This window comes from Grammomys surdaster, unplaced genomic scaffold, assembly GCF_004785775.1.
Source record: "Grammomys surdaster isolate TR1022 unplaced genomic scaffold, NIH_TR_1.0 126185, whole genome shotgun sequence".
Taxonomy (NCBI): Eukaryota; Metazoa; Chordata; class Mammalia; order Rodentia; family Muridae; genus Grammomys; species Grammomys surdaster.
In genome coordinates, this window is record NW_021620991.1 from 643,724 (window position 1) to 671,542 (window position 27,819).

The following is a 27,819-nucleotide window of genomic DNA, read 5'->3' on the forward strand; positions in this document are numbered from 1 at the left end:
CTCTCTCTCTCTCTCTCTCTCTCTCTCTCTCTCTCTCTCTCTCTCTCTCTCCCATCCCTCTCTGTTTCTTGATTCTCCCCACTTCTGCCTTTAATCTGTCTGTCCCTTGCCCTACCTCTCTGCCTCTTGTCCCCCATCCCTCTTTCCCTACAGATACTCGCCTCTTCCCCCTGCAGCGGCCCATCTCCCCCCTGTGCAGCCTGGAACCCATTGCTGAGGAACCAGCCCTGGGCCCTGGCCTCCCGTTACAGGCAGCTGTCCCCACAGGTCCATCTCAGGAAGGGCCCCAGCGCTCTGTGGGACTGGGAGCCAAAGTGACCAGACCCCAGCAGACATCTCTGGGAGCTTCTGGAACCCTCCAGCTCAGAACTGGGGGCGATAGGGAAAATGAAGAGCCACCCCTCAGGCCACACAGTGGTGGAACCTCCAGCGGGCCACGTGAGGGGACCTCTGGAAGACAGACAGACAGCAAGAGCCGCTCCTGGGCTCCGGGCCACTTGCCAGTGGTTAGGAGGGCCAAGAGTGAGGGCCAGGTGCTCTCGGAGCTCTCTCCTACACCTGCAGTATACTCGGATGCTACGGGCACTGACAGGTTATGGCAGCGTCTGGAGCCTGGGAGTCACAGGGACAGTGTCTCCTCATCCTCCAGCATGTCGTCCAACGACACTGTCATAGACCTATCACTGCCCAGCCTCGGCCTCTGCCGCAGCCGAGAGAGCATTCCAGGGATCTCTCTTGGACGCCTAACTCCACGGCCCTGCTTAGCCTCAGCTGCCCGTCCTGACCTGCCTCCTGTGACCAAGAGCAAATCCAACCCCAACCTGCGGGTTGCAGGTGGGCTGCCTCCTGCACCCGATGAGCTGCAGCCCCGGCCTCTTGCCCCGCGGCTGACCAGCCTCCACCCACGTCCACCCTGGCATCACCTCACCCTGGTGGGCCTGCAGGACTGCTCAGTGTCTGCTAAGTCCAAGAGTCTGGGAGACCTGACGGCTGACGACTTTGCGCCCAGCTTTCAGGGCAGCACCGGCAGCCTGAGCTACGGCCTGGGCCCCCTGAGTGTGGCGCATAAGGGGCTGGAGCCGGAAGTGCGGCGGGACGCTCTCACGGAGCAGCTTCGCTGGCTCACCGGCTTCCAGCAGGCTGGGGACATCACATCGCCCACCAGCTTGGGCCCAGCTGGGGATGGGTCTGTAGGGGGCTCCAGCTTCCTGAGGCGTTCCTCCTCTCGCAGCCAGAGCCGCGTGCGGGCTATTGCCAGCCGAGCCCGCCAAGCTCAGGAGCGCCAGCAGAGGCTGAGAGGCCTGGATGCACGGGGTCCCCCAGAGGAGGAGAGGGGCACCCCTGAGGGTGCCTGTTCTGTAGGCCACGAGGGCTGTGTGGATGTGCCAATGCCTGCCAAGGGAGCCCCTGAGCAGGTGTGCGGTGCTGCTGACGGCCAGCTGCTGCTCAGGCTTTGACTCTGCCTGATGACTCCAACTCCCTACCTTCCCTGTGACTGCCTGCAGGAGGGATGGGGGGGCTGGCCTCAACCCGACCTTTGCTCAGGAAATGAAGCCACTGGGTCCCCAAAGCTGTTATGCCCCACTCGCTGTCTGTGGAGCACCCAGTAGCCTCCCCTTCAACCTTAGCTGTCCTCTTGTCTCTGATCCTGGGAAGCAAGGAACAGCATTGTCCACCTGTCCTACTGGGCAGTTTCCACGTTTTAAGATATATAAATAGATTATTTAACTTTTTAGAACCAAAACTTACAATCAAATGACTCTGCGTCCTTTCCCGCTGGTCTGCCTGGTGTCTGGCCTGTGGTGTGTGCCGAGTGTTTACTCCCACCTGCTGTGTGCTTGTTCCCCAGAATGCCTGTGACACACCCACAACTGCTAGGATGTTTGTCCCTGTCCCCTACTCTGCTGTGCACCAGCCTTGTTTTGAACAAACCCACCCAGCAATTGTGTAAACTTGGGAACACAACTCCAATAAATGCATCAGGCCTGTTCTGTGTGACTCACCTCATCCCTTGTGGCTGTTGTAGCTGCTCTGTCCTCATGGGGCAGAGAGGACAGTCTTCCAGGGTAGGCCTAGATAACTCCTCCCTCAAGGGAGCATGCTCAAGTCCACAGCCAAAGTCCCCACTGTGGGTTCCCGGCCTGCTTATCTCCCGGGGCACTGTTTGTGGTGCCATTATGGGTGAGGCCTTAGGTTCTCCTGGGACCTGTAAACCCTCTGTTGACTGAGGTAGCTAGCTCCACCCAGTCCTGCCAGGAAGGGCATGCCTCTGGGGAAGAGGACTCCTCTGCCCTTACTGTTCTGGCATTGGCAGGGCTTGTGTCAAACGGTTTGAGCTCGGCAAGGCCAGGGAGGAGAGCTTCTTGTCTGGAGTCCAGCAAGACCTCTTGCTTGCTCAACCTGCTGGATATCAGGCACGTGGCCACAGTGGCTTGAGCAGAAATACGTGGAGGGTGGACTTCCTGGCTGGGGCCAGTAAGAGGGCTCAGCCTGAAGAATCGCTGTGCCAGCTTGGTGACCAGCGTCTCACAGTGGGGTAGACCCCATGTGTATGACAGGGCTGCAGGCAAAGGCAGGGTTGTGGGCCTGGTCTCATTGAGGAAACGGAATGATCTTTTTGCTCTGGCTAAGGAAGGGATGGAAGCTGTAGGTTGGGACTATTGGTGGATGTGATAAGTGGCTGTAGGCTGGTTCCCCCCACCCCCCAATAATAAAGGTAGCTAAGGTGGGAACACAGGCAGGCCCCCAGGGGAAGGATGTGCTATGCACACAACTTATGATCAGAGCCCTAGTACTTACCACCTTTTGCTTACCTCTTCTCTTCTGAGGGCCCCCGCTAAGGCAAATGGGGGAGACTCGGGGGCCATTGTGACCCTGCCCAGGATGGGCTTGTAGCCACCATAAACCAGGGCTGGGGTTGGGAACTACCTCATCTTCCCAGTTTGGACAGTTCCAAGACCCAGCTGTGCAGGGAGGGCTTCCTCATCTGAGCTGAGGACCAGGGAGCATGCCCCAGTCTGCAGATGGGGACTTCTGATATTAGATCCCTGGCATGGGGGTCTACTGCTACCCAAGGTGATGACTTGAGGCCCCTAGGCTAGGCTGGAAGGTGGGTAAATGGGCCCCGAACAAAAGACTGCTGACTGCGGTACCCAAGAATGTTGTTTAGTGTGGTGCCTGCCGCCCCCTGGTGCCCATTTGTGAGAGGGCTAGACCTCAATTTCTATAGGCACTTCTTACTGGCTGGTACACTATGAAAGGCACACTGCTGGGTGATAGGCATCTGGCTGTGATTCTCGGCTGCCCACTACGAGGGACCCAGTGGAGCTGGTGTTGGACTCAGGCACCAAGAACAAAGCCCTATTGTTTGGGAACTGGAGCCCAAGGCTCCTACCCCTGTACCTGTGCAGTGCTGTGAACCATGCCTACCTATGTGGTTCCACCACACACTCTCCATGCATGGCTATGTGTTTACCCATCCATCCCTGGGAGACGTGTCAGTTAAGGAAGGAGCCTGAGAGCTTTGGGTACACCTGAGGCAGCTCACAGCACATAGCACACAGATGCCAAGCCCTGGGGACCAGAATCAAAGCCACAGCAACAAAACCCATGTAGGTGGCTGGGCTCTGCCCAGATCCCTCCAAGAGCCCTTGAAGGCCCTCCACGACAAAGCGCTCTCTCTTCCAGCTCTTGAGACAGGAGTGCTGTTTAGTAGCTTGTGCTGTCCCTAGGAACATTAGGGGTGGGCACTGGCTCAGCAGACAGGCGTGCTGATGTTTGCTCCTTCTGAGTCAAGAAGGTAACCCAGGGAGGGGATGCAACAAGATTGAAGTTTAGCACTGACTAGCTCTACAGGTGACTCGGGTAGTCAGCTGGGGCAGCCATAGTCCACTTGGGGCTGTGGGCATCTTCTCGGCCGCAGAGAAAGTGGATCTGGTCTCTGGGAGACCTCCTGTGCCAGGCGCTGCTTCCCACCAGGTGAATACATGTGTATTTATATATTTATATATATATATGTATATATATATATAAAAGATTATTTAACAGTTAAATACATTCCAACACTAGTGTCCCACAGGACAAATGCTGGGTAGGGTGGCCCTGGTACACACACTGTCAGTCAATACTCTGGTGTGAGCACAGGTTCTTCCAAGTAAATCACATTCCTGAAGAGGGATACGCAGACACATCTGGCGGGGTGGGTGTCTCACTTGGTGGGAACCTCGTACTTGAAGATGACGCTGAAGAGCTGGCCACCCAGCCGCTCGGCCAGCCAGGCGTTCTTCACCACCGCCAGCTTCAGGCTCTCGCAGCGCAGCAGTGCGTGGTAGTTGGTGTGGATGGCACGGCCCATTCCCTCGATGACCACCAGGTCTGCCCCACGCTCTCGCACCAGCACGGCCAGGCCCTTGTCTAGGCGGCTTCAGGGAAGAAGGTGGCACCGAGGTTGGGCAGGGACTGCACTAAGCACACTTTGGTGGACACCAACCTGTTCCCTTGGAGTTGGCGACCAACAGCACGGGGACCTTTCCCCAGCGCCTCTTGCTGACTGAGGTATGTCCAAACCCAGACTCCCAGCAGTGGTCTCCCCCTGCTGGCCAGGAACTCCACTGCCAGCACCACCTGCCTTCCTGATGCTCCCATTCCCAGCATTCCCTTTGTCTGTCTAGTACAGTGCATCTCTTTGCAGAAAGCACTGAAGAGGAGGCCAGCAAGATGGCTCAGTGGGCTTAGGAACTTTCCTACCCAGGCCGATGACGTGAGTTTGGTCCATAGCACCCGCAGGGTAAAAGGCAAAACCAACCCTTGTGAGTTGTCCGAGCTCTACACAAGCTGTGGTGTGAGAGATTGTGTACACACACACACACACACACACACACACACACACACACAGCAAATGATAAGTGAGTCAGTGCCCATGGGATAATGGGATAGCTCCTTGCTACAGGATGGTCCTGTAGCAGACAGCCTGGGTCAGTTTCCCATCAGCCATACAGGCCACAGAAAGACATGGCTACATGGGTCATAATTAGGGCAAGCAGAAGCATGGCTGGTTTTAGTGCCTTGCAGAGCAGGAGGAAGGCAGGCTGGGTTACCTGAGATCTAGGCATGGGGAGCTGGAACCGGTCTGCACCAGCAGTAGCCTATCTTCTCTGAGCGCTGTGCTGTAGAAAAGCATGTGGTCAGGGCCCAGTCAAGGCCCTCTGACACTGACCCCTCCTCGGGAATCCTTTGCATACCTCCTAGTACCGGTTAGGCCCAACCCCTGCCTGGCTCAACGGGGGTAGCCAGAACCTACCAGATGATGGGGTCCATGGCTGCAATGCGTTCTGCCACAATGAGAGACTCACTGTAGGTCACGTCGTTCAGGGCAGGGCCTGAGTTGCATGCCAAGATGACCTATGGTGGGGGGAGGGAGCAGCAGCTCTTTAGAACCTGGGCTGTTACTGATGTGGCCCAAACTCACCACAGCTGCCCCGGCAGGCTCCAAGCAGCAGCCTACTGCTGGGCAGCAGGGCCCCAAACAATCTCAGGGCTCTGTGGCTTCTGAGAGAGGCAGGGCTGTGCTCAGAAGGTGCTTAAGTGCCTCCCACCCATCCCATCCTCAGCCTGCCTCCTGGGTCAGGATAACCTCTCATGTATTCCCAAGCTTCTGGTAAATGCCTTTCCAGGAAACAGGAAGCAGAGAACCCAGGCCTTAAGCTACAGCCCACACCCAACAGGCCCAGGTGCTCCTTGGCCTCACCTGCACTCACCTGCCACAAATGTAGGAGCTCTGACCACAGCCAGAAGCCCACAGCAACGCCAACCCCACCAGCAGTGGAGAAGCCCAGGGGAAGGGTCCCGCCCACCCAGCCTCTTCACTCACCTCTGTCCCTCTAAAGAGTAGCTCCCTGACAAAGGGGAAGACTCCCAAAATGATGTCTATTCCACTGTTATCTGCGAAAATTAAGGCACATTTATGAGGGGGCCCCTGTAAGACAAAACCAGGACGTTCAGTTGGGAACAGGTGCATTCAAGCGTTTCACACTCCACTGTACTCTACACCCCCAACTCCCTGTGGGGGCTGGGTCAAGTCACAGGGTCTCAGAGCGTGGGAGGCAACAGGAACAGGGCAGTTGGTCCCATGGCTAGATGACCCAGCCAGTGGTCACTGCAGGTCATGCAGGGCTGGGGATGGAACCCAGAACCTCATGCACACCGATCCACCGACCAACCGACTAACTGTTCTCTTTACTGAGTCACACCTGACCCTGGGAATGGGAATTTCTGACATTAGATTCTCAGCTGGTGGCTTGTAAGTTCTAAGTGGTGGGCTTTAGGCTATACCTGTGTCCCAGGCCACTGTTGTATGTGTTGTGTGTGTCACACCCATGTCACTGTAAACCCAATGCCTTTGGTGACCACCCTCTCTGGCTAGGTCCAGACTCTGCTCCAACCCCCAAGGGTAGAAGCGAAGCACCTTACATACCTTTAACCTCTGGAGCCACTTGGTGTAGGAATCCACAAGCCAGGGCCGTTCTGTGAGGAGAGAGGAACTCTAGTCAGGAACGCTGAGGCATAGTGTCAAGGACTTGTGACAACAAGGCTCTCTCATCCCGAGCCCACACGGTTACGCAGCAACCAGGAACTGCCCTGTCCTGCTGCTTAACTTCTACAGAGCCAGACAGAGCACAAAAAAGAGCACAGTGTCCATACCTTGCAATTTTTTCTTTGCTTCTTCAAACCCAAACTTGGGGTCCGATTCCAGGACACTGTAGAAATGAGAAAATTGAAACAGCAAAAACCACAAACGAAGTCCAATTTCCCCACTCCTCCCCATGGCACGGCATCTCCTAGCTTCACTGTGCTGGACTGGCCATACCTCCACTGAGACCCAGCGCTAATCAAGGCAGAGCTCGCTGTGGATAGAAACAAATCCTCTCAGTAGAGTGTAAAAGCTCAGACCTGCTCAGGGGGTGGAGCTAGCTCCTTCTATGACTGGCCACCACACACTGGGGTCTGCGCCTCAAGTGGGTGGCTGGAATGAGGGAGAGGCAGGAGTGAAGAATCCTTTGCAATGTGCTTGGACACCAGTCAAGTAGCATGGTCACTCAGTGATGCTGGGGCCTGGGGGCGTCACCATGGAGACAGTGACTCTACAGTTGCTCCAGGAGAGGACCCTCAATGCTCCTTAGAAACACGCTTGTCCCAGTGTTGAGCAGGTGCTGGTGCCTTTGCAAAGCACCTTGGTTACATCAGACACCAAATAGCATCAATCCCTGCTGTATTTAGTCACTATAAATTTGGACTTTTACCCTGAAAATGTCAGCCCTAAACCACAAGTCGACCTCACCACGAGATGCGCCTGCCCATGCCTCCAGCAACACAAAGACTGAGTTTGTGCTCTCGCCCATCACGGTTAAAGTAGGGCCAACCAACCCAGAACAAGTGGCTCTGGGTCTAGACAGCCTGGTGGCAGAATGGCATATACTTCTGTCACAGAATAACCAGTCCTAAGCCACCTCAGAGGGAGAAGGACCAGGTGGGCAGGCCTCAGATACCTACTCAGACACGGCCTTGGCTCCCCAGTCAAAGACATTCCCAGCTAACAGCCCCTTCACCAGGGCTAGCTGCCGCTCCTCCCAGCCTAGTGAGTCCAGCGAGCGTGTCACGCTCTGAAAGCACTTCAGAGCAAGGCCATTTTCTTTCTGCTTCACCTGTGGGAAAGACACACGGGCATTGCTTTCCTGGAGGTTACTCTGAAGGCGGGCCCACACCGCTCCTCATACCCTCTAAGGAGGTCTCTGCAGGGCGGGAGATGAAGGAGGCTCACTGAGGACTGCAAACACTAACTAACCAGGGAGAAGGGGGACACTTGCTGTCGTGCTGCCGAGAGGCACCGCTCAGGGCTGGGGTACCAGGCTACTTACTGACACGGGGCGGTCCTCAGGTCTACCTGGTGTTAGGTGAAGCAGGGAGGCACTTTGGCCGACAAGATTACGTGGAGTCAGGAGGGCACCGGGTACGCCCCCTTAGAGGCCACTGTGCATGGGTAGGTGAGGAAGGGACAAGATGGCTGACGGGGGGCGGGGGGGAGGCACGGCTCCTGGCCAGAGGGACGGAGGAGTGCTAACACATGGGGCTACAGTGGCTGCACCCCAGCTCCCAGAGCAGAGCTGTGCACCAAGAACTAGCCAGTGTGGCTCACCTTGGAGTAGGGATCTGGGAAGTTGAACTCATTCAAACAGTGTTCTCTTGTGTCCAACAGGCTGCGCACAGTCAGCGTCCCATAAGCACTGGGGACAAAACCAGGATGGAGTATGGCTGAAGACGACAGGTCTCACAGAGCCCAGGATAGCCCAGCGAGACCCCTGCACACTGCCAGAAAGGACCATGCTGCATGGGCTTCATGCTCCCGCCAGGCCAGTCGAGGTCCCTGTGCCAAAAAGGGAACCCTTCCTCAGTGGCCACAGGCAGGGGCTGGCCTGGGGTCACAGCGGGGTCAAAGGACTCACAAGGGCTGGTGCCGCAGGGTCTGCAGTTTGCCCCAGTACTTCTGACGGAACTTCTCTGCCCTCTCAGCTGCGTCCATGGATTCTGGCTGGCTGGCCACAGCTCGCTTCACCACCTGCCAACAGCAGAGGGGTCAAATAAGCTCTGCCAGAGGCAGCACAGGCTGAGGGCGGGCATGGGCTGAGGGCAGCAGGGGCTGAGGGCGGCACGGGCTGAGGGCAGCAGGGGCTGAGGGTAGCAGGGGCTGAGGGCGGCACGGGCTGAGGGCAGCAGGGGCTGAGGGTAGCAGGGGCTGAGGGCAGCACGGGCTGAGGGCGTCTCGGGCTGAGGGCAGGCATAGGCTTGTGCTGGGCACACTTGTACTGCTAGAAGCACAGTAGTGGTGACAGTGCTGTTTGTTTAGTACTTCAGTTTTCAAAGACACCACCCTTGCCTAGCATCCGGCTGCTGCTCTGGGAGACAGAGAGGGACCGTGGGGCATCACTGGCCGCTACAAGGACTAAGGCTCTGATTGATTCAAGAGGAGCTGCTGTGTCCCTTACTCACCACATATTTTCAGATGTCTGAAAGAAGGCTGGGAATTCCTACTGTGGCGAGAACCTGTGAGCCTGCCCGAGCTCGAGGTTTAGCTGCTACAGCCCTGCCCCAACACCTCCCAGAAGCTGGCACTACCACTATACACAGTGCTGGCATTGGAAAAGGGAGAAAATGCACAAAGAGGCGGATGGTTTGAACGTGAAGTGCTCCCAAAAAAGCCCATGTGTTGAAGGCTTGGTCCCCGATGCAAGCAGTACTCAGAGGCCTTCGGAAGGAGAGCTCTTCACTGACCACTCAAACTGTTAAGACCATTGTGAAGCAGAACATGGGAGGTGGGGCCTGGCTGGGGAAAAAGCTACTAGGGCTTACCCTGCTGGGGAGGGGGGCACGAGGGAGGGAGAGGAGAGACTCTGTATGTGTGTGTTCTGAGATAGGATCTTACTATGTAGCCCTGGTTGGCTTTGAACTCCCTATGTAGACAAGACTGGCCTTGGACTCACTGGGATCTGCCTGCCTCTGCCTCCTGAGTACTGGGAGCAAAGGCGTGTGCCACCACACCAGCCTTGAAGGGTAACTCTTGTTTTGGCCCCTTCCAATCTCTCTCTCTCTGCTCCTGGTTGCCACAGAGTGGGCAGCTTTGCCCTGCATGCCCATAGGGTCTTCCCAATGTTTCTGACAGATTCTGAACAAAGAAACAGTGCTACAAATCCTATTTTGCAACACACAACCCTATTTGCATCAGAATCACAACAGGCACCTGGTGTGGTAGTGTAGGCTGTTGTATTCCCAGCACTCAGCAGGCTGAGGCAGAAGGATCTTGAATTTGAGGCAAGCCTGGGCTACAGAGTAAAACACTTTCTCCAAAAAAAAGGCCAAAAGCAAGGAGGCCCATGTGACGGCTTGCCTGCTGGAAAGATATAAACAGTAAAGACTCGGGCTGCTCTCAAGAGGCTGTGTCAGGACTCACGATGTCACACCCTTACCCTACACACTCTGTCAGAGACAGGCATACTCATTCCTTACTAAGACCACGTGACTTCTGGAAAATGTCCCTGCTCTCTTTGCCTTCCTTTCCCTGTTGACTCTCACAGGGATGGAGCCAGGAGCAGCCCAGGTGCTAGGAGACTACACAGCCTACAGCTGCTGTATCTTGGAGCCTCACCCCATCCAAGGCCTCCTCAAAGCACGTGAGCCAGTACTGACGGGCCAGAGCGTCGTCAGTGAGGTCTACTGTGTCAGGCACATAGGAGGACGGGTCCAGGAGGAGGGGCAGGTTGACCAGGGGCCTTTCCAGCCGGTCCATTTCCAGCAGGTCAAACTAGGAGGACAACAAGAGGTCAATGGAAAGGCTGATGTCAGAAAGGTCACAACCCTGACGCAAGCTCCACCTGCCTTCTTGCAGCACCAGCCAGACTTCCTGGATTCAGCCCACAGCTTGGCTGTGGAGTGGGTCTACTCTTGAAAGCTTCAGATCAACTCCCACTGCTCCCTGAACCACTGCCCCTTGACTGTCCCCTCAATCCCATGGCAGCTTGCAGTTCCTAAGCTGGCCCTGGCTGCTCGGACACCAGCTCATGTTGATTCCCTCCCAGCACTCGGCCTGAGTCCTAACAGCCCTCTGGCTCTCAGTCTCATCTGCCTGAGTTCTGGCAGGCTCGCTGCTGGTACATGCCCTGGCCTCTGTCTTGTCCAGCTGATGTGCTGTCTGCAAAACACTGCAGGGCTGTTCCTCATACGCTGGCCCTGAGACACAATCAAGAAGATCAGATACTCAGGCAGCCACATGGACCGCAGAGCCACTGGTGCCGAGCCCAAACGTGTTCTGGAGCCACAGCTCGCCCCGCTGGCACTTTCTATTTTGAGTTGAGAGGGGCTGAAACAGCATGTGCACAGGAGTGAGGTGAGCCATGCTGTCTGTGACCAGCAGCAGCTCCCGGCCCAGAAACACATGACCTCAGCTCCAAGGCCACCTGTTCTTGACTTCAAGAGTCTACCAGCCACACCACACTCCTGAACTCAAGCCTCTTCAGCCTAGGGGTTTCAACCACAATGACTGAACACGAACTCTGGGTCAAGACTCACAGCTTGGACAAAGCCACAGGCAAATGCTTGCAAACCCTGGGAACACATACAGGTAGCAAGGTTAGCAAGAAAGGTCTGAGGACTTCCCAAGCTGACCAGAAACGGGCAGGTGTTGCCTACATTAACCACTGGCCCACACTGAGCACTCCAGCCTCAGCGCCCTCTGCGCACGAGAACACATGGCCCTCCAGCATCACGTTGCTAGTTTTGCCACTGGCTTTCCTGGCAGACATCTCAAGCCTTAATTCTGTCTCTCTTGGCGCTATATGCCTCTAGAGACTGCTCAGCACCTGCACGTCAGCTGTGTCTCTGTGACACATTATCCCAGCACAGGCTCTGCAGGCCCCAAGGTGTGGGACACAGCTGGGCAAGCGCCACTCACCCTACCGTGTTCTACTGAGGGAAGCATGAGTCACTGTCCAGGATGGACAGAAGGACAACTTTGCTTGCTGTTGTCTCCCCTCATCTTGGGATCCATGTAGGGGGGCCTCAGCACCGCCACTTGATGAATTAAGAACCAAGGGTGGGAGATGCCCATTTCAGAGCAGCTGTTCTCCACCCGGCCTGGCCCACAGACAAATGCACAGGGTGTACATAGAGTGCTCTCGCTGGAGAGGCCCAGGCTCACTACCAAGGGATGCTGTGTCCGCCACAGTGATGGCAAACTTGTCCGAGGGTGGTGGCTTACTTCCTGCCTTTTACTCCGACTGCTCTTTCCCAGATGTATATGGTGTCTGAGTTACAAAAGCTCCGTAGCCAATTGTCACACGGCCAAACAGCTGACACAATGGCTACTACACCATGGTGGCATCTGACCTGCATATGCCTGGCAGGACTCCCACCAAGGGGGCTCCTAACCCACCAGCTCCACAGTGATCAGCCTGCTTCTGGCCAGGTGAGCCCAATGTCTGCAGTCGCAGTGGATTTCATGCTACGTGGTGATGTGAGGAATGGATCTAGAACATTTCAGGGAGAACAGACTTCCCAAGAAACTCAAAGAAAGCTGCTGGCAGCCAGCTCGGACAAAGGCAGGGCTACTCTTCACTTCTGCCAGCTCAGTGCTCTGCAAGGAACACCAGGCCTCTCAGGCTCTGGAAGCCTCCATGCCTCCTGCCCTCAAGTCTAACTTGTTGTCAACATAAAACCAGCCTGTGTGGTGAGAGGCCACAGTGGAGACGGCTGGGCAGGCTGCTCCGGAAGGGCCTGCTACTCACTGTGCCGCTCCTTGCCCGCTGTGTCGGGCACAGCTCGGGCGACGTGCTCATCAGCCCGGAGCTGGCTGCGTAGTTCTCACCCCAGCTGTACTGGTTAGGATCTGGAAAAACGAGAAGCCGGTCACCGTGTCAGCCTCGCCCTTGATTCAACAGGGAAAGTAGAGGAGGAAAAGGGATAAAATCATTGGTCTATTTACACGCTATGGATTACCCCTTTCTGTGGCTTCCTCAAGCCTCACACCCCACCCCCTGCTCCCCGCTCTCCCACCCAGACGCCCAGCCAGGGGCACAGGCTGAGTCCTGCACGGCAGCCACCGCTCACTGCGCTGACTCTACTCACTGTCTTGCTCTGCTCCTTTTAAAAATGCCCCGATGGCTCCCAGGTAGCCTTCATGTCTCAGGAAGAGTGCCTGGACTTCACCCTGTCCCAGCCCAAGCCCACAGACAATGGGTCAGTGTCCAGTCAGATCCACTGTGGACCCACCACACTAGTGCACCAGCTTCTTCAAGGCTACCTGACAGATACCCAGCCAACGGATGGTACCTGCATGCCACAGGCTAGCCTGAAGGCTGTGGAACCTGACGGGAAGACAGACTCCACAAGGCTGCCTTCAGCTTGCTACTGCCTATTCCTGAGTGTCAATTTGTAGCACTCTGCTGGCCCAGATACCACGGACCCACGTGAGGTTCCCTCACTGAAGGACAGTCCCTTATTGCCCTTCACTGCAACAGGCTTACAGTCAATGCACGGGACACCAAACTGGCCAGGAGGAAGGTGCAGCTGACCAGAAGGTATGGGTGGGTGGAGGCTTATGTTCCCAAGGAGCCTGCTGGCAAGGAACTGTGGCTGTGCCCTAGCTCAGAGCCTTGCAATGTGCCCCTTGGGTATGAAGGGAGTTCTGGTCAGCATGCTGACATTTTGGGAGACTCTCAGGGGTGCGTTGGAGCAACCAGGATGAGCTGAGCCCACGCCAGTGTGGGGACAAGAAATGAGCTGCGGTCACCTTGGAGAAGAAGTTGATGCTGTAGGTGATAGTGCGCATGGTCACGGGGTGGCCCCGGATGAAGAAGCCCCCGAAGTAGACCCTGTCCAGGCCGTGAAGCTTGGCGTACAGGCAGGCGAGCTGGCCGATGTCGTTGCTGATCATGTGCAGCAGGCTCTTGGCCATGTCTTCTTTGGAAAACTCTGAGAGGGGGATGGAAACAGAACACAGGGTGTGAGGTCAGTGTCTCCAGGTGACGGACAGCTGGGGGGGCAGGACGGGGCAGGAGCAGAGCTCCAGGATGTGACTCCGGCCTGGAGAAAACAAATATCCTAACTGCTCCTCCCGGCTTGTATTTTCATGGACACAGAGGCTGAGGTAGCATCTGGCAATATTCTAACGAGCTAAAGCAGGATTCTGGGAAGGTGAGCCCTGGAGGCCCAACAGCAACAGTCTCAGGGGGATCTGTGAGTTCTGTCTCTCCACACTGGTGGGCAGAGTGATGTCCTGGGCACTGAAGCCAGCTGTGGCTGGGTCAAGAAGGGCAGATCCCAGCAGGTACCTCTGTCAGCAGTTGCTGACTTCCCAAAACTGCTTGCGATGAGATTGCCGCTTAGCCCCAGGGTCTGGTGGGCCCCACCATAGATGTCCTGGACCAGCATGTCAACGTTGGCATGCCGGCCTCTGGAAGCCAGCTGCAGCAGTTCATCAAACTTCTGTGGAGGCAGAGCAGAGCAGAGCAGGGTGGTGAGGGCCTTGCAGCCAGGGGGTTCTCACCACCCTGGACAGCAGAGAGGAGCCGGCCCAGTCAGATATGAATGGCCTTCCCTCAGCACATGGAGCAAGGGCAGGGCCTGGCAAGCTGGATGCTAGACCACTGGGCTGGCAGAGCTCCAGCGTTCAAAGCCCTTGCCCTTCAGAGTGTAAACAGCCCAGTCACGGGATCCAAGACCTCTCACTACAGTCAGTAGTGGCTTCTGCAGACATGTACCAAGGACCTTCTAAGGGCCACAGGGTTGATGTTCTGCAGGAAATACCTTTGTTTTGGTGAGCAGAGCCCCAAGCCCCCAGAAGGTGCCTCCTCCAATGGAGCTTCCACCAATCCACTCGAACCGGTCCTCTGTCTCCACCTGAGGAAGAGGAGGGCATGCACTGGGCTGCAGACGACCACACAGCCTGCTAGGATGCTGGGGGTCAGGGCTGCCATCCCCTTTCCCAAGAGTTTCTGCCATACTCTTCCGAGTGAACCCTGGGTGGCACCGATGCAAGGGGCAGGTGCTCAACTGTCATGCCAACGGCAGCCTTATGCCGGGTCACACCTGTGCCCATGCCCAGTGACGGCTGAGACACAGCACGCACACAGCCAGCAAGCGCTGACCCATTCAGCTGTCATTCTGCAGACTCTCACCTTCACGATGGAGACGCCAGAGCCAATGTTGACTAGGAGGTAGGGGAAGATGTTGGGGTGATTTGTCTGAAATCGAAACTCTGGGTCTGAGTCTTTCTGGTACATGAAGGCCTCATGGGGGATGTTCTTCAGCACGAAGTTGCACCCCTTAATCAAGCAGGTCATTACATCCTCTTTGTCCACCCTGGAAAGGAAGGAACCTAGTCACAGGAGTCAACCAGGGTGCACTTGCTAGGAGGCAGCGCAGAGCAGCCAGACTGTGTCCATGAGGTCTCCAGCACAGAGAAGCTTCAGCTTCCGTTCTTGACGGGTCTGCAGCCAGCAAGGCCAGCACCCACGCTCAGCATCACACCCAGCACTGAAGTTCAGGGCCCCCACCACACCGCAGGCACCACAGGGAAGACCCCTACTTACTTCAGACGCAGCTTCTCCTCGATGAGGTCTTTGAACTTGTAGGCTCCGCCCCCCGTGGCCTGGATGACCTTCGTCTCAGTGTTGACTAGGTGGTCTCTGATAAAGTCCAGGCAGGCTTCCATGTAGGTATTCTCAAACTTGATGAAATGCAGGCGAGCTGTGATCTCCTCCTGAACCGAGATCTCATAGGGCGGCTCATGGTCCTGTTCCATGTCCTGGAAAGAGTTAAGAAGCCTTCAAGCGGCGAGGATAGCCTCGAGCACCGTGCCCCGGGCACATTAGGCATTTACTCAACTGTGATACACAAAATACCTGACGTTATCTGGGGCCAACCACAGACAATGGAGAGAGGAAAGAGGCCTGGGTACCCTCAGACAAGGAGCAGGGGACGGGGAGACATTCCCACAAAGGGTAGGAAAGGACACCTCATAAGGAGTCAGGGAAGAGCAATCAACTCCAAGATCATAGTGTTAACATATGTAGACAGCAGGGGAAAACAAACAAAAACGACAATATGAAGTCCGAGGCTGGCAGGGTGCAGTCACCCCGTCTGGCTCCACTGATGTACGTGCCCACCCACCGCGGGGGCGTACCTTTCCCGGGGGCTTACCTTTCCTGGGTGGTCGAAAGACCTCACTTTGGCCACTTTGTGCTGAACGGTGGAATAGTACGCTAACTTGGTCAATGATCCACCTACGAGGAGAAGACAAAAACCACACAAAATTCACAACAGTGCGATGGAGACCCCAAGATCCTCCCCCTTCCTCTAAGCTCTCGGGAGGTACTCGGATGGTTCAACAGCCTTTTCCTTCAACACTCGGGTCTGTGGGTAAGGTGCTTAGTGCTTGGTGAACTCGACGTCACAGATGAGAGGGGAGGGTACCAAATCACTGTGGGAACTTTGTTCTTCACAGGTCCTGTGCCCACCTCAGGTTCTTAACTGATCCCAGTTCAAGGCTTCCCTACCCACGCTCACAAAGCCCCAAAGCAGAGCCAGAGCCAGTCTGCCTCGGAGTGCACTTAGCTGTACCCAGTTTTAAAGAAATTCAGTTTTCAAGAGCGGAGGAGAGGCTCCGATGGTAAAGCATTAGCTTTGCCACCACGAGGGGCTGGGCTCAGATGCTCAGAACCTGTAGGATAGTAGCATGTGCTTATAATCCCAGCAATCACGAAATGGGAGGACAAGACAGACAGACTCCTAGGGCTCGCTGGCTAGCTAGTCTAGCCTACTTGGTAAAGCTCCAGGCCAGTTAAAACTGGAGAGGTCTGAGGAACAGCCTGAAGTGGGCCTCTGACCACCCCTTTCTACACACTCAGCTCCAAAGCCAGGCCTGGAGGTGCAGCCAACCTGTAATCCCAGCTAACTGGGAGTCAGAGGCAGAGGCAGAGGCAGGAGGATCACAAGTTCAACGTCAGCCCAGGCAGTTTATTGAGACCCTGTCTCACAATAAAACACAAAGTGTGGGCTGAGGCCAGAGGAAGTGTGGTCTACCTTTCTGTGGCATGTTTTCTTCCAGCCACAAAAAGAGTGACGTCGTGCCATTTGCAAGAAAAGGGGAAAACGAGTGGAGATGATCAGCTTCGGTGAGCTAAGCCAGTCTCAGAGAGACGAATGCATGTTCCTCTTATTTGTGCTTCCTGGATTTCATACAGGCGTGTGAAGCCATGTGTGTATACATGTGACAGGAGAGGAGATGTAACAAGTTTAGGGAGACAGAATGGGAGGAGGGAGGGGCACAAGCGGGGAACACGAGGGGAAATACCCCCGGCATACAAGGTACGCGTATGAGGAGTTAAAAAGCACACTACAAAAAGAGGGCTGGGATGTGGCTCAGTGGCAGACAGGTGTCTACACACTCGGGTCCCAGATAAGCAGACCCGTCCCCACCTGACCTCTCATCTTGACAGGTCAGGGTGGGTAACACACGGCATCTTTGAGATGCACAGGGTCAGCAGGGAGGGCTTACCTCAGGGACTGAGGGTTCCAGCCTTCAGGACTTTGAGCTGATGGAGCAGCCCAAGACCCACAAGCAGGCAAGGGAGGGAAGTCAACGGCCTTCACGGTCCCAGGCTCTTTTGTTTGATGTTTTAAAAGATTTCATTTTTATATCTCTTTTAATTTTTTGAGGTTTTGTTTTTATTTCAAGTGTATGGATGTCTTGCCTAAATAAATGCCTGAGTACCACGTCCATGCAGTGTCTGAGGAGGCCAGAAGAGGGTGTCAGTTTCCCTTGTAAATGGAGTTACAGGAGTTATTGGCCACCACATAGATGCTGGGAATTGAATGGGAGTCCTCTTAAAGAATGGTCAGTGTTTTTGTGTTTTGTTTTGCTTGTTTTAACTGCTTATTCATTTTCTTCAGTTTGTGAGGCAGGGTCTCATTATGTAGACTGAGCTGGCTTTGAACCTATGGAGTTCCATCTGCTTCTGCCTCCCAAGTGCTGGGATTAAAGCTGACTCCATACCTGGAGTCAGGCGGGTTCTCTACATCTCCACAGAGCCCTGTCACCATGGAATACTGCACAGTGCCAGTCTCTGGGCTCCAGAAAAAGCAGAGGCCCTCTGTCCACTTGAGCCACACACTCCAGGGAGAGTTGCCCAGAGTTCCACAGAAGGAAGGTCCAAAGACAAGCCTCTGCAGGCAGAAAAGACACCTTCCAGTTTGTAGTTGCAATTGCAGACTCATGAGACCCCAGGTGACACATGGGGAAAATGTCTGCACCCCACCGAGGCTGCATCCCTCAAAGACAGAGTAAAACGCCTAAGTTATCTGCAAGTGATGACTTTGAGGAAATACTAAGGGACTACAGGAGAGGGTGCAGGACCAGGGTGCAGTGAAACTGACACAATGCACCCTGTCCTGTCCAAGCAGGGCACAGAGAGGCCCATTTATGGTTTAGTGAGTGTATCATGAGCTTAATCTCATCCTTGGCTGTAATCCTAAGCCTCTTTCTTGATCTCTCTTTCCTGCCCCCAATCCCAGCCAGTCCTCAGGCTTGTCTGATTCTAAATGCTTGTGTAAAACTCACTCTGAGGATGCTCTGTTTCCTAAAAGACAACACTGTGCAAACGGACGGAGATATACTTTAAGCAGTTGATCAGAAATCATAGGAGAGTCTCTAAGACAGATCAGGGAGTAAAGGTGCTTGCTGTCTGGAGTCTAACCCAGGACACACAGGGTGGAAGGAGAGAATCCCACCATGTTGTCCCCTGACTTTCACACGTACACCACAGCACCAGGAAGGGCAGGGCAGCCTCAAATTTACTACCCTGGAGTCTCTTCCTGCCTGTGTGCCCTTCCCACTGCCTGGGTTTCCAGAAGTGAATCAACCCAGCTGACATCAGTGTCCCCATCCAAGAAAGGAAAAGGGCTTGCCAAGAACACAGAACAGCTGAGGCGTCCTGGATCCAGGGACACAGTGAGGAAAGAGGAAACAGGAGAAGTCTGTTTTTAAACAACACGGCGACAAGCATGTTTTGTAGGTGCCTGAGCTGTCAACCCCATCCTGAGCTGTGATCTCCCATCAGTTCCAGGAAAAAAAAGAAAAAGAAAGGAAGGAAGAAAGAACAAAAGAAAAAAGATCAGTTCTCAGGAACGCATGTCCTCCCAAGCTCAGATCCAGGACCCAAACTGAAGTAAGCAAAACCCAACACTGCACATCCTCTGCAGTAAACACCCTCTGTAATGTCCTTCAGTCAAGGCAGCCCATGTCTGGCCTCAGGCCTCCAGCTCTCCACTACAGCTCATGCTTTATGGCTGTTCGTTAGATGGTCTCTGGGTGCCACCTAGATCATCAGAGGCGAACCCTATTTTCACAACTGTCTGATGATGTCTTGAATTCAGTTTCAACTGCTTTCCAGACACAGTTATTTAATTCTGTCTCCTTCCCAACGAACAAGTGTAAGACCACAGGGCAAAACACAAAACCTAGCCCTGGAGTGAAGGTTTCAGAATCCCTGGACAGCTGTCTTGGGGGCCTTTGGAGAGGTCTGGCTGTGGACAGTCCTCTCTGCTGGGGCTGCAAGCTCATCACTTCTAGCCTAATATACAGCAAGTCACGAAGTTATCTCAGGTGTTACTAGAATCTTGGCTGGTGCCTACTCCCTCATCACCCTCCTGAGCCCTTGATAAAGCTGGAGCAGAGGACAGGCCAGAAGGCCAATCCTTGCCTTTCCATCCACTCCTCATTCCTCCCAAGGAAGAGCACGTCAGAGAGACATCCCGAAAAGCGAGAGGGCAGGGGACATATTCAATATTCCAGAAGTAAATCTTCAGTCTCTTAACAACCCAGGCTTTTCAAGGAGGCTAAGAGCCAGCAGCACACCCATTCACAGAGTTAAGTCCAAGACAGCGGATGTTGCTTGGCTATGTGGGGCCTCACTGACCCCACTGGCATCAAGAGATACACGGGAAAACTCCAAGCAGTTGGGTGCAAAGCTCCCCAACAACAGGATGCAGAGCAGAGTGCTTGGGGAGCGGGGGAGAGGTAGCCGGCACCCATCCTGGATCTGTTATCTACGAATCGAAAGACCCCGGGGAAAGCTAGCCTTCTTCTGTGCCTTGGTCTCCACATCAGCACACCAAGGCGATAACTGAACCTCCCCGAGGGCTTGTCAGTGAGCATGAGGCAGCCCAACACAAGAAGGAATCTAAGGTGGGCCTGGAGCCGGCTGGCAGGAAGGAAGGCATCCAGGAGGCGGCGGCAGTAGCTTTACACCCCAGCGCTCGACAAGTGTCCAGGCCCCATGTCTCCATAGCTGTCTGGGAAGCTGGAGCTCCGGCAGACTGCGCCTCGGGACCAAGGCCAACCACATCCCGGGGGATTCTGAGCGGACTAGGTTCCCCGAGGCCACCCGCCCCGCCCGAACCTCCACCGAGCCCTCACAATCCACCGGCGCTGCGCGGACTACGAGGCCCGACGTGCCCCGCTCCAACCGCGCAGCGCCTACCGGGAGCTGGAGTCCGACAGCCGGCTCGATCCCGTACCTTAGCGCTGCACACACTATTAGTCCCAAGAGGCTGTGCGGCGACCCGTGAGGCTGTGCGCATGGCCCGCGCCCCCGCCCTTCGTCCTTCCCGCCGCCCCCGCTGGCCGCCAGCGCCCGCTGCTCTGGCCACCCTCTCGAGTACCCGGCCCGTGTCTACCTATATCAATGGCGAAGCGCTTGGCGTTCTCCAGGTTGCGGAAGATCTCGTCGGGAGGCAGCGTGATGCTCTTGTCCAGACTGTCCCCGCCGCTCCCGCCGCCGCTCGCTCCACGCTCCGCCATTTTGAAAGTGCCCGGCCAGCCTCATCAGCCATGGAAATATATGCGCATATAATTGACTGCTAAACGACCGCGTGCATAAATTATGCTAATGATATCCCCGCCCCCTCCGCCAGTGCTGGAGACCAGGCCACCCGACCGTCCTAGACAAGTGTCCTAGAGGCCAGGACGGTGGAAGAGAGGGCCGTTATTCTCCCAAACTACCAATATGAAGCTTCTGGAATAGTATTCTTTCGCTGAGCTGGCTAGATGCTAACTTGGGTTGAGCCTGCGGATCCTGCTTTCAGATCTCCTGCTGTGAGGTTGGCCCTGCAAAGCTGCTGTGATTTCTGCTAGGGTGACCCACCATCCTGGTTTCCCAAAGACGAGGGACCTTCAGTGCTAAAACTCTCGTGTTAATGGGAGTAATTTTGAGGACCCTACATTCCAGGAGTGCCCAGTCATGGAGAAGGAATATGGGATAGAGTCATATGTCTGCAGCTGAGGAAGATCTGGCACTTTAATGGCAATCTGCAGAAAGTATAGGGGGACAGAGGAGAGGGTGCCTGGAAGAGGGGCTGGGGCTCCAAAGTGGAGGTGATCTGGAGTTCCTGTTAAGTCCCTTGAGAGAGAGCACTGTGTCCTCCAAGGGGCCCATCAAGTAACTTAGTATCTTGCTCTCAGGTTCTGTCTGCAGGTTGTCGCTTACTGACTTGCCAGTCTCCTGGAGCACAGAGTCGAGGCCATGCACAGGCTCAGCTGCCAGATATCTGGATTGATTGGGGACGAGGCAGCCTTGTATGTGCCTGCCAACAGAATGGGCATACTCTGCAGCAGGGTTGCAGGGCTCCTGAGAGTGAGATGACCCAGCACTTTCAGTCCCTGTAAGTGGGATATGCCCGGCCTGTGTTTAGAAGGACACTCCACGAGGACAGTGGCCTCCTCCCCTGTCATAGATGTTCCGCTGCTCCTGTGGTAAGCTAATTGAGTGTAGATGAGGTTCTCTGTCCTTGCCTACTAGATATGGGCCTCAGCAGGGTGTTTGATGAGAACTGCTGGATGGGAAGAATCCAAGTTGGGGCAGGGGCCACATCTGTGACTTGCCATCAGAAGACCATGCAGACACACCCAGCTCCTCCCCACTTCTTGCTCCATGGGTTTTGCCTTTGAGACCCCTGGAAGCTGTGGTTCTAGAGCCCTGTGAACTTGGCCAACCTGCTATAGCCTGCCTTAAAGCAGACACCCTGCCCTAGACATTGGACTGTACCTACCGGGTTCATGGCTTGAATGGAATGGATCAGCCCTGGCCCTGGTGGGTCACCTTGTGGGAGGGAGGGCGTTTATGAATTAGCTAAGCAGGTGAACTAAGGCAAGCGGGAGCTGGAACGGATACTTTCTCAGGTTTGGCATTCACTGAGGCTTTCAGCTTCCTCTCGGCAGCGGACAGAGCAGAGGCTGGACAGTTGTTAGGATCCCTTCCCCCACCCTCTCCTGGGAGCTATGGGGAACTCCTTGCTCACCACAAGAGCACCAGCAGCTCCGTTCACCTCCTGCCCTTCCCTTTTCTCTATGTCAGAGGACCACCAGCAAGCACCCCTCCTGATCCCGGTGTGTGAACATGGTAGATCCTACTGTTCTACCTCCGGTCACGGGGCAAGCCACCCCTATGGCTGCCGAGGACAGACGAGAGGCACAGACATGGAGGGCTTGATGTTTTATTGGAAGCCTTCAGAACAGCCTGTGTTCTCCCACATGACCATGAGTTCAAATTCTTAAGTACAAAATCGTGCCCACATGCACCCACCCATACAAAGGAATCCTTTAAGGATCGTCGCGGAGACCCCACCCTCCCAGACAGCCCCACTGTGAGCACGCATCAGACAGCCAAGGCCATGTGGACCTTGAGGTGAGGTCCCATGGGCCCTACGCCCACGCAGGCTGAGTGCTTTCCTATGAGGAAACACCTGCAGTTCCGCCTTCACAAAAGGCAAATGTGCCCAGGGCACAGCCCGCCTGCAGGGTGCTTGCCCAGCAGCAACAGGCCCTGAAGAAAGTCCTCTACGGGCTGGGGTGAACCAACCCCCGACTCTACAAATATCATAGAACCCCCGGTAGTGACCGAGAACTTCGCAGAAGTCACTTGCTGAAATGCAAACACAAAACAACCCCACGGGGTCGGACAGGCGGCAGAAGGTGGGCCCTGATTATACCCAAATGACAACTCTGCACACACATTCTCTAAGAATGACCCTCCTGCTGGCCAGCCAGCCTGGGGAGGGAACCTTCGGAAGAAGGTAGCGGCCAACCTGGGACGGAACTGAGGCTGGGGAATGTCTTCCCACATCCAGAGGAAAGAGCTCTTCCTCTGGTCCGCTCCAGGCACCCGACGGCCGCTGGGTCACCAGGGCCGCCAGAGGCCGCAGGCGGGTTGGCGCGAGTTGGAGACGGCGGCAGCGGCCTTAGCAGAGGAGCGTGCCGGCTGGGGCGCAGCGCCGGGCGCCGGGGGCTCCTTGGCAGGCGCGGCGGAAGCTGGAGGCCGCTGGAAGTGGTAAAGCAGCTTCATCTGCGTGTCGCTGGCAGCATGCAGGGTCAGGAACTGCACCGCCTCTTGCAGGCACCACGAGTAGCCCTCGCTGTAGTCCTGGTGCAGGCTCTTGGGGCCGGCGGCCGCGGCGAAGGCTGTAGGGAGACGGAGCGGCATGAGTGGGGCGCGCGCGGTGGGAGCCACACTGGTGGGGAGCAGGAGGCGGGCGCAGACGCCTGGCTCACCTTTGCTGTGCTTCAGGTAGCTGACGGCCATCTCCAGGATGTCGGCCTTCTCCAGTTTGGAGTTGGGCTGGTGCCGCGCGAACTCCTGTTCCAGCAGCAGCTTCAGCTGCTCTATGCTGCTGTTGATGCGGTCCCGACGCATCTTCTCCACCACCGGCTTCCGCAGCTGCGGGAGGAGAGGCGTCAGGTGGGCGGCGGACGCCGGAGGCCCCGGGGGAACGGGACGGCGTGCGCCGGGCGAGTGGCACTTACTCGGTTTTTCTCCTTGGGACTGAGCATCTCCACCGCCACGGTACTTGGGGCCATGCCTGGAGCTCTGGAGGCGATTGGCGAGCGGAGCGGAGCGGGCAGAGCCAGGCGTCCCGGGCTGGCGCGGCCCGGATCCCCGCACGCCAGCCTTATATAGGCACGGGCAGCGGCCCGGCGCCTGGGGTCCGGGCGCCGCGGCCGTTCCCACACTCAGCGGCCAATGACGGCGCCGGCCGCACAAAGGCGCCGGCCCATTAGCGCACGCTAAATTGCCTGTGAATTGGCGCGGGCACAATGGTCGCTCCCCGAGGAGCAGGTGGGCCGCGCGGCACAATGTCCGGGCTGTGGGAACGCGCTCGCCCTCATTAGCATCCCGGGGCCTGATGCTGAGAGCCCCGCGCCTCAATATGCTGCCTTTTCCCAGGCCGCGGGGAGGTGGGGAGGGCAGGAAGGAGTGCTCCCCCCTTCTCCCTTCTTCCCTCCCACTCCCCAGAGACTCCCCACCGCTGGCTGGCAGAGGCCACAGGCGCAGAGAAATGAGAGTTTTACAATGAACAGACAGCGGCTTCTAGAGGAGTGGGCACCCTCCCCAGCTGGGACCTGTTGCCCACAGGCACAGTGGGTTAAAGTGGGCCACACTCCCTCAAACAGATGCTGCCCTCATGCCATTCGCGGGTAGAGGATGAGAGAGAGACTCAGGTGTTTAGGATTTAAGACTTAGGCACTTTATTGCCAGTTCCCCAAACTGTCAGTTGAGAGGAGTGACTTCTCAGCAGCTAGAAATGGCTAAGTGTGGAGGCTGCCAAGCATACTTCCAGGCTAGCTGAATTTGCTTTGGATAGTGCCTAGCATGAAGCCCCAAACCCAGGAAGCCCACAGGAACCCCTGCACCCACAGGGCATCCGGGCTGCTCTTGGGTCACCAGGTGCCACAATGCATCTCTGAAACAGGAAGATCATGCCTTCATGCTGTCTGTGACCACTACTCCGGTGGGGCTTCTAGGAAACCTTGGCTGTCCTTAACGCCTTTCATGCCCCAACCCACACGTGTGTGTGTGTGTGTGTGTGTTCCAGTTTCACTCAGCATTTTGTATGGGCAGGTATAAGGTGGGAGACCTGAGAACAAGCCCCCATGTGAATGCTGTGCCGACGTGGATGAGCCCCTTTGGAAGAATGGATAACTGTGGTGCCTAGCCAGGTGACCTTGCTAGTCCCACCCTGGACACCTGGGGGATGGCCACGTGGGAACATCCTTCCACCTGGAACCTGTTCTATGTCCCCAATACTCTTCAGGGCCTGCAGCCTGTGCTTCCTCCTAGGGGCAACCTAAGACCTAGCCACATCCAAAACAGGAGGCTGACATCAGAGCACAATAGCCAGTGTGGAATGAAACCAGGTTCTCTGGAAGGAGATCAGCCATGTCTGAGCTCAGGAACCGAAAGGCCTTCACAGTGCCCACTCAGGAAATGCCCTCCTGCTACGGTAGTGACCCACTGCTGTAAGTGATCTATTCGCCAGGCCAGAAGTTCTTAGCACAAGGGGTTGTTGGGTTACTGTGGATGGAAGCATCTGAGACAGAGGGGAAGGCTGTAGAGTGCAAGATATAGGTGCAGAATTCACCTCCCTTAGCCCTGTGACACCCCTCACCCTGAGCTCCTCTCTGAGGGGCTTGTTTGATGTAGAAGGTCAGAGGTACCCTGTAAGCTCAGCACAGAGGCTCAGTCAGGGCTATATGCCTGGGCTTCTGCTTCTGCAGCCCCGAGGACTTAGCAGTGGCTGGCACTGTGTGGTAGTCAAGCAGCACCCCCAGACTACAAGGCAGGGGAATCTTGGTGGTGCTCAGTGGAATCCTGTTTGCAGCCAACAAGAAGCTTACACCACATGGCAGTCAAATTTAGTCATGTTGTGGATCCTGGATCCCTGGGAGTGAGGAGGGCAGGAAAGCCTAGTCTACCTGTGTGCCTGTCCTGTGTGCCCTGTGGGAAGAGCTCAGGAGCCTGATTAGGTGTTCCGAGGACTGAGGGAATGCAAACAGACCAGGGAGGACCTGAAACCCACCAACTAGAAACAGGGCTGAGTCTCTGTGTGCCCTGACCATTGCTCCTGGCTGGTGGCAGCAAGGACCCGAGACTGTACCCAGATATGGAGGTCATCTAGGCACAGACTTGCTCTCCAAGACTTTGGTGGGGACAGTTGGCTAAGGCTTGTGTTCTGTACTCCCAGTAACCTCCCCAGAGCCAGCTCCTCACCCAAATGAGACGCGTGCCAGGAGATATGGTCCAACCTCCATCCCACCCCAACCGCCCACCCGCGGTGGGTTAGGAGAGCCGGCCTTCCAGAGGTGAGGGTGGTGGGTGGGCCACGGGGAGGGCTACCCCCTCCCTCGATCCTCCTCACCGCCCCCCCCCCAACCCTAGCAGCTTTGATCCAATTTTCAGTTGTGGGAAATATGAAATGAATGGTGTTAAATCCCAGCCGGATGAAAGGCTGGTTGCCTCCCCGAGTGCGGGCCAGATGGCAGCCCAGGCGGCCTCTGAGGCACACGCCTGGCCTTTGTGGGCCGTTTAACACTGTGAATGGGGCCAAAGTGTGGGAAACTCTCTGGGCTCCTGGCTCACACCATCCGATTTGAGTAGCTGCAAAGGGGGAGGGGTAAAGGCTGCCTCTGGCTGGCGGGCTTTGCCCGGCAGAAGCACTGCAAGGTGGGGGAGGGGCGTTGGGTTCCTCCTGCCACCGCAGCCGCATGGGGCAGGATAGGAGTCCTTCTCTAGTTTGCTCTTCCTGTACCTTTCAGAGCAACCCACCTGAGCGCTCATTAAGTCTGGGAGAAGGGACAGTAGTCGAGGCTGGGCAGGGTCTGGAGTTGGCAAGGCCCCTATATCAATTGCTCACGCTACTTTATACATCAGGGTGGAGGTGGGGATCCGGTAAACTGAGTCTGCCCTGGTTACTCTGGAAAGTCAGAGGAGCTTGGTTGAGGAGCGCCTTGGACGAGAAAGGATTCTGTTCCCAGTCTCTGAAGGAAGGCTCATTTTGGATGGGAGTACAGGGCTGTGATAAACAGTTTAAAGGGCAGAAAAACACAAACGGAATTATTTTGTAACTCAGCAGTTCTGCCTCCATGTCTACGCTCATAAAAGTTATAAGCAGACTCAAGCTTTTCTGTACTGGCACTCACAGCTGTGCGGTACACAGGGTGCCAAGGAGCCAGGGCCACTCAAGTATCCTCGGACCAACAGACAGAGAATAGGGGAAGCATTCGCAGAGTGGAAGACCGCTCATTCGTACACAGCTGTACCTCGAGGGTGTTACTCTAAGAAGACAAACCAGTCCCCCAAAGGACAGACCCTGCATGACTCCAGTTACAGGAGGGACCTAGGGTCCTCAAATCCGTGGGCAGAAAGTGGAACAGCGACTGTGAAGAGCTGGGGCGGGAGGAAGAAGGGGGACAGTTCTGGCTTGGGAAGATGAACATGGGTGGTGGTGACAGCTGTGTCACATCGTAAGTATATTTAACAAGTGTGAACAGAAGTGGGTGCATTTTTCTGTATATTTGGCCACAATTGGGAGGTTGTCTAGAGAAGAGCCATAGACGTGATTGTGCTTGTGTGACTGTGGGGGCTGTTGGGTCCTAAGAGCGGAGCGTGCCAGCATCCCCAGCCCGCTGTCCCCAGTTCCAGAACATTCATTTACAGTGGATAAGATGAAGGTTGGAATGAGGATGGGCCTGGGAAATGGAGGGGGAGCCTGCTGCCCCCCTTTCCTGGGAACTTGGGGCAAGGAAGTGACCTTACCTGGGACTGTGGGGACAGAGTCTCCCCAAGTCACAACCACAGCAGGGTTATCTGTTGCCGAACCCTATCCTGATTCCAACCAGCCTTCTGCTGTAAGCAGATGCCTACTTTTCCCTGGACAGACCACCAGGAAGGACAACTGACCCTGGAGGGAATCAGCCCTGCAGCAGAGAGGAACACTTAGTGTTTGCCGAGTTGCCCTGGAGCAATAGGAGGGGTGGGCTCTCTTAGGTCCTGCAGGCGGATTCTGCAGGGTTGGGGGGCTGGGGGGTGGGGCGGAGGGGTGGTATATGTGACTAAGAATACACCTGCTAAATGCAGTGCATGGAACACAGGACAGTGACTTCCTAGACAGGCAGTGAGGTGACAGCGTCTGTCTTCAGTTCACTGGCCAGCAGCGGAAGTCAAGAGATGTACCAAGGCATGTGAACCCTGTACGTCAATAGTGCCAAACACTTACCCAGCAGTTTGTCACGACTTCCCAGTACACCCTCTTCTACTTGAGCACTTACCAGCAGAGAAAGCAATTTAGATGTCCAGGCTGGGATTTTTTTTTCCCCTTGATTGAGACAGGGAATTACCGTGTAGCCCCTGCTGGCCTCAAATCCGAGATCCTCCTGCCTCACCC

At 55.8% G+C, this 27,819-nt stretch overlaps 3 protein-coding genes and 1 long non-coding RNA gene across 4 annotated transcripts in view; 2 read left to right on the forward strand and 2 right to left on the reverse strand.

Moving 5' to 3' along the window:
• The window catches only part of Plch2 (phospholipase C eta 2), a 29,765-nt gene extending 28,308 nt beyond the window's left edge, over positions 1-1,457 (forward strand). The window contains exon 22 of the mRNA XM_028757946.1: positions 154-1,457. Within this exon, the coding sequence (XP_028613779.1) occupies positions 154-1,457 (1,304 nt within the window). The remainder of the gene's footprint in view (positions 1-153) is intronic.
• A 2,522-nt stretch (positions 1,458-3,979) lies between these two features.
• Pank4 (pantothenate kinase 4) lies at positions 3,980-20,421 on the reverse strand. The gene is made up of 19 exons (XM_028757931.1): positions 20,281-20,421; positions 15,745-15,827; positions 15,135-15,349; positions 14,721-14,904; positions 14,350-14,442; positions 13,875-14,028; positions 13,334-13,515; positions 12,670-12,751; positions 12,330-12,430; positions 10,196-10,351; positions 8,499-8,611; positions 8,192-8,279; positions 7,549-7,700; positions 6,700-6,755; positions 6,473-6,522; positions 5,870-5,974; positions 5,300-5,400; positions 5,097-5,165; positions 3,980-4,421 (listed from the first exon to the last, which is right to left on the reverse strand). The coding sequence occupies exons 1-19, from the start codon at positions 20,402-20,404 to the stop codon at positions 4,208-4,210; spliced, it is 2,322 nt and encodes a 773-aa protein (XP_028613764.1). The 5' UTR covers positions 20,405-20,421; the 3' UTR covers positions 3,980-4,207.
• A 1,658-nt stretch (positions 20,422-22,079) lies between these two features.
• Positions 22,080-23,517, reverse strand: Hes5 (hes family bHLH transcription factor 5). The gene is made up of 3 exons (XM_028757933.1): positions 23,402-23,517; positions 23,150-23,315; positions 22,080-23,059 (listed from the first exon to the last, which is right to left on the reverse strand). Exons 1-3 carry the CDS (start codon positions 23,453-23,455, stop codon positions 22,779-22,781), a joined length of 501 nt encoding a protein of 166 aa, XP_028613766.1. The 5' UTR covers positions 23,456-23,517; the 3' UTR covers positions 22,080-22,778.
• Positions 23,518-23,977: 460 nt separating this feature from the next.
• LOC114612869 lies at positions 23,978-26,928 on the forward strand. The gene is made up of 2 exons (XR_003710095.1): positions 23,978-24,895; positions 25,621-26,928. It is a non-coding gene; the product is annotated as an uncharacterized LOC114612869 (long non-coding RNA).
• Positions 26,929-27,819: the final 891 nt, after the last annotated feature.